Source organism: Myotis brandtii, unplaced genomic scaffold (assembly GCF_000412655.1).
Source record: "Myotis brandtii unplaced genomic scaffold, ASM41265v1 scaffold421, whole genome shotgun sequence".
NCBI classification, from domain to species: Eukaryota; Metazoa; Chordata; class Mammalia; order Chiroptera; family Vespertilionidae; genus Myotis; species Myotis brandtii.
The window spans coordinates 1445917-1450759 of NW_005366140.1; the positions used below are offsets into that span (position 1 = coordinate 1445917).

The 4843-nt window shown below is 46.6% G+C and overlaps 1 protein-coding gene across 1 annotated transcript in view; it reads left to right on the top strand.

Moving 5' to 3' along the window:
- The first annotated feature begins 1178 nt into the window (after positions 1-1178).
- The window catches only part of SUGP2 (SURP and G patch domain containing 2), a 22771-nt gene continuing 19106 nt past the window's right edge, over positions 1179-4843 (top strand). The window contains exon 1 of the mRNA XM_014545752.1: positions 1179-1307. Coding sequence (XP_014401238.1) covers positions 1187-1307 — 121 coding nt within the window. The 5' untranslated portion in view covers positions 1179-1186. The remainder of the gene's footprint in view (positions 1308-4843) is intronic.

The following is a 4843-nucleotide window of genomic DNA, read 5'->3' on the forward strand; positions in this document are numbered from 1 at the left end:
ACGGTCTGCGGCCTCTGGGGCCCGAGGCCCCCTTTTCTTCGTCCTCGGAGGCCGGGAGCAGGCGGACCGCACCCGAAGGGGTTCATTCGTTTCCTCGCTCATTCATTCCACCCGAGCCCGAAGCGGCCTTTCGCGTGAGGCGATCATGGAGGCAGGGCGCTGTCTACGGCCCTTTGCCATTTTTAACGGGATCAGTCCCTGCAGCAACCCCCCATCATTGGCTGCCCATTCCATAGATGGTCAAATCGGAGGTATAGAAAGGTTAGGTCGCTTGATTTGGTCCCGGGCCGCCTGGCCCGAAGACCCTTCCCTTCGCCAGTAGGAGAACAAGGGGCGCCCTAGGAAAAAGGACTAAAGGATGGAAAAGGAGGCGATGGTTACAAGGAAGACTTTCAAGGCAGGCGCAGGCGTGGGTCTTGGGTTGGAGGTTTCAGGTTGGAAGGGATATCTTGGTGGTTAAGGACGGGCCACCCCGGGATTCCTCCGTGTTGCTTCTTGGCCTTTTTCTATTTAGTCTTCAGGCTTTGTCCTCACTACTAGTGTTGTCTGCCAGGTTGCAGCCCTGGATGGTTGACCTTGGGTGAGTCACTTAGCTCAAGGCTGCCCTTTCCTCTTCTGTTTGATGTCATTCATAACAGGACCCACTTCATTGGGTTGTTGCAAGTAAATGAGGTCATGGGAGTTCCTTCCCTACAACTGTCACCAGCTCATTGTTAATAGTCAGGGATTCCTGGAGGGTCGTTGGCTCTTAGAGCCTCTTGGCTCTGTTTGGAAAACGGGAACAGCCACATCTTTCCTAACTGCCATGTGAGAGGGTTATGCTCCCACTCCCCTACACTGTTACCTTCAGTTATGCGTGTTGCTTCTCGCAGTCCTCCAGCAACCCCAGGAGATGAGGACTTTTCTCATAGAGCTTTCCAAGGATTCTGAGGAAATGGTCTTAGAGAAACAAAATCACTTGTCCAAGATCACCATGCTTGTCTTGCTCCTTTTCTGTCAACACCCACCTGTGAGCTTCCTGAGAGCAGAGGCCCCTAGAAATAATCCGACCTCTCTCTGAAGTACCTTGCTGGATTATGGGTTACTGCCTCCTTACTTTGAAGATTAGGTGAACTAGAGAGCCGGCTCTCTGCGCATTCGTTGTCATTCTTAGTGTCTTTTTTCCTCTACTACAGGTCAGAGAAACATGGCTACAAGGCGAATGGCACAGGAGACTTTTGATGCCGTGCTACAAGAAAAAGCTAACAGATATCACATGGACCCCAGTGGTGAAGCCGTAGGTGAAGCTCTCCAATTTAAAGCTCAAGGTAAATTAAAGTGCTTGATTGGGAACCGAGGGGGGGCGGGTAATGAGGCATTTAGGGTCAGAGCAGGAGGATTTCAATCCCTATATTCCTATTTGTTAAGGGGAAATGAAGTTTTCTCTGGATCTGCATGTTAAATCACTATGTAGAAGAAGGTATAATCATTACCAGGAGCTTCTCCCCAGAAAGCCTCCCTCACCTAAAGAAAGATTGTTGAATCAATCTTCTGGCTCCATCCCCACCACCACTGCTCAGGTTTGAGCTCTTACCAGTTCTGGCTTGGATTACTTCAATAATCTCCTACTGAACGGTCTCTCAGCTTCTGGCTTCATTCCTCTCAAATCTGTCCTGACTACAGATCTATTCATGCCACCCTTGCTGGGCCAAGGCCCTGCTTGGACTCTCGGGGCTTCCCACTTTGGGGTTACATCCTCAGATAAGTGCAGGAGCAGGGAGGTAACAGTGATGTGTGCAAGACTGAAGGGTGGTGCAAGGGGTTGTGGAGCTGCTGAGCATAGGCCCTGCCTGAAAATGTTTCCCTTGGGAAAATTTTGAAACACCATGCCAGCAGAATCAAAAACGATGCCCACACGATTACAGGATGCCGTGGAGGTCCCTCACTACCATGCACAAGCCTCCCAACCCTTACTCTTTGCCTTGGGCTTTGTGTTTCAGTGATACTGTGCCACCTCTCTGTGCTTTGAATCCCTCCTCATCCCAACTCTGGCTGGTTGATTCCCTCCGGCATGCCTTCCTCAGGAAGCCCCAGCAGGACTTGAGGTTGATTTGGTTGCCGTTCCCGGCCCCAAATACACTGTGTGCTCACTCCTCTGTTATGGGCTGGCCTCCTCCAGGCCTCATCGCTGGGCCTGTGCTGTTTGCTGCTGCACCAGCCACTGAGCCAGCCTTGGCATGGAGGAGGGTTAGCATTGGTTGAGTGAGTCTTAAGTGCTTGCAGGAGGGATAACTGTTGTTACATGCTTTGGACCTGGAGAAACCAATTGATGGAGTTTTCAAAAATTATATGAGTAGTGCACAGAAACATAGCTGTTATCAAAGTTTGGAAGACTTGAGAAATGGTTAAGAGTATCATGTAAAAGTCTTTTTAGCTCCTTTCTTAACTATATTTGCAGTAGTCTGTGCATCCTTCAATTTTTTTAGCAATATGTAATCCAGAATACTTATGTGTTTATATATATACACACAGAGACATATACCTATATGTACTTATATATACATGTATATGTATATAGGGTATCCCCCAAAATATATACACACACTTTGTATAATTATAAGGGCAGTGTTTATTAAAATACATTTCATTTTTGAAATTGAGCTATCAGCTGATATTATCAGATTTATGTCTCTATACATTTTTGGGGGACACACTGTATACAGAGACATAAATCTTGGTATCTTTATCTAGAGACTCAAACACCAATACATACATTGTTACCTCAAGAAAGTTTGGGGAGCCCTAGCTGGTTTAGCTCAGTGGATAGAGCGTCAGCCTGTGGACTGAAGGGTCCTGGGTTCGATTCCAAGTCAAGGGCACATGCCCGGGTTGCAGGCTTGATCCCCAGTAGGGGGTGTGCAGGAGGCAGCCAACCCATGATTCTCTCTCATCATGGATATTTCTTTCTTTCTTTCTTTCTTTCTTTCTCTCTCTCTCTCTCTCTCTCTCTCTCTCTCCCCCCCTCTCTCTCTCCCTCCCTCTCCCATTCTGAAATCAATAAAAATATATCTCTCTCCCTTCTCCCATTCTGAAATCAATAAAAATATATTTTAAAAATAAATTAAAAAAAGAAAGTTTGGGGAGGGGTGAACTAGTAACCAAGTAGGTTGCTAGATGGTTCTGGAACCATCTCTTTGTCACAGAGCTGCATGGTTCATCAGTTGAACTTTCTCTGTCCCTGTTCTACTCTGCACTTTTTCAATGCCTTGGTTTACAAGGCATCAGAAAATCCTGTTGTACAGAAACCAGCCACCACGCTACCTCTAATGCTACCTCCCTCACCACCTCATCAGTAGTCATTAATACCTAGATCATCCCAGTGGACTCCTTGCTGGAACATCGACATTCACTTTCTTCCCTTTTGGTCTATTGCAGTGATGGCGAACCTATCACACGCGTGTCAGAGGTGTTTGCCTTCACAGTAGCCCGTGAGATCATTCCTTTGCTCTGAGCCCGTCTGTGGCTTTCCATCTTACTCAGACTATTCCAGCATCCCTTTGAGGGCCAGGCTTCATCTTGTATCTTCCTTCCATCTGTATCTCCCTAAATTTGCTGCATGTTAGAATCATCTGGGGACCTTTTAAAAACCCTGATGTCCAGGTCACACCCCAATGCTAGTTAGTTCATTAAATCAGGATGCGTGGGGGTCCCAAAGGGACTCCAATATGCAGCAGAGTTTAGGAGCTTCCTTCTTACCACTTTACCCTTCGTTCTCTCTGGTATATTCATTCTCTGCTGGTCATACATCAGGGATTTGTCCCTACACTCCCTCTGCCTAGAAGGGTCCCCCACAGTGTGGTCCCTCATGCCAAGCCTCCCCGGTATATTGTTAACTTCAGTGCCTAAAGCAGTGCCCACACACAGTAGGTGCTCGGTAAGTACTGCTGACCAAATAAACTTGGATTTCTATAAAGATGTGGCTTCCTTTGGTTTCACCCCATTACTACCTCATGGCATCTCTCTCTCCCTTTTCTTTTCCTTTGACTTTTGACTAGGTAATAGATTCTGATTTAAAAATTAGAAAGAGCCTGGTCAACGTGGCTCAGTGGTTGAGCGTTGACCTATGAACCAGGAGGTCACGGTTCAATTCCTGGTCAGGGCACATGCCCAGGTTGCAGTCTCGATTCCTGGTGTAGGGCGTGCAGGAGGCAGCCAATCAATGATTCTCTCTCATCATTGATGTTTCTTTCTCTCCCTCTCCCTTTCTCTCTGAAAACAATAAACATATTTTTTTTTAAAAAGTTAGAAAGGCACTCTGTACAAAGTCTCCCTGAGGCTCATAGTTTGCTTATGTTGCTACCTTCTTAGAGAGTTTCTTTGTACATGAATAAGCAAATGCAAATATAGGTTCCTATTTTCCTCATTTCTACACAGAGGGGAGAACAAAATCACATATTATTCAGTTCCCATTGTGGCCTCTCTTGATGGCTTGTTTAGCTTCTGCCTTTTCTCTTATCTGCTTTAGTCTCTGTTTTTTTTCAGAGGATTCATTGGCCCAGTGGACCTTTCAGAGGGAGTATATCAGCCAGCTTTGGGTCATATGCTCAGCTTGTGGTCCAGTCTGCTGTAGTGGGTAGTGTCAGACGTGGCTTTTGCCTCGGTGGCAGTATGGGCTGAGAGTTCCTACTAGAAGGCAAGGAGGGTGGCAACCTCTAAAAAAACTGTGTGCTTCATGATAGAGGTAGAAATACACAAGTGTCCCAGTTACAATAAAAAAAAAAAAAAAAAAAATCCAGATTGCCCTAGCTGGTTTGGCTCAGTGGATAGAGTGTCAGCCTGTGGACTGAAGGGTCCCAGGTTCGAT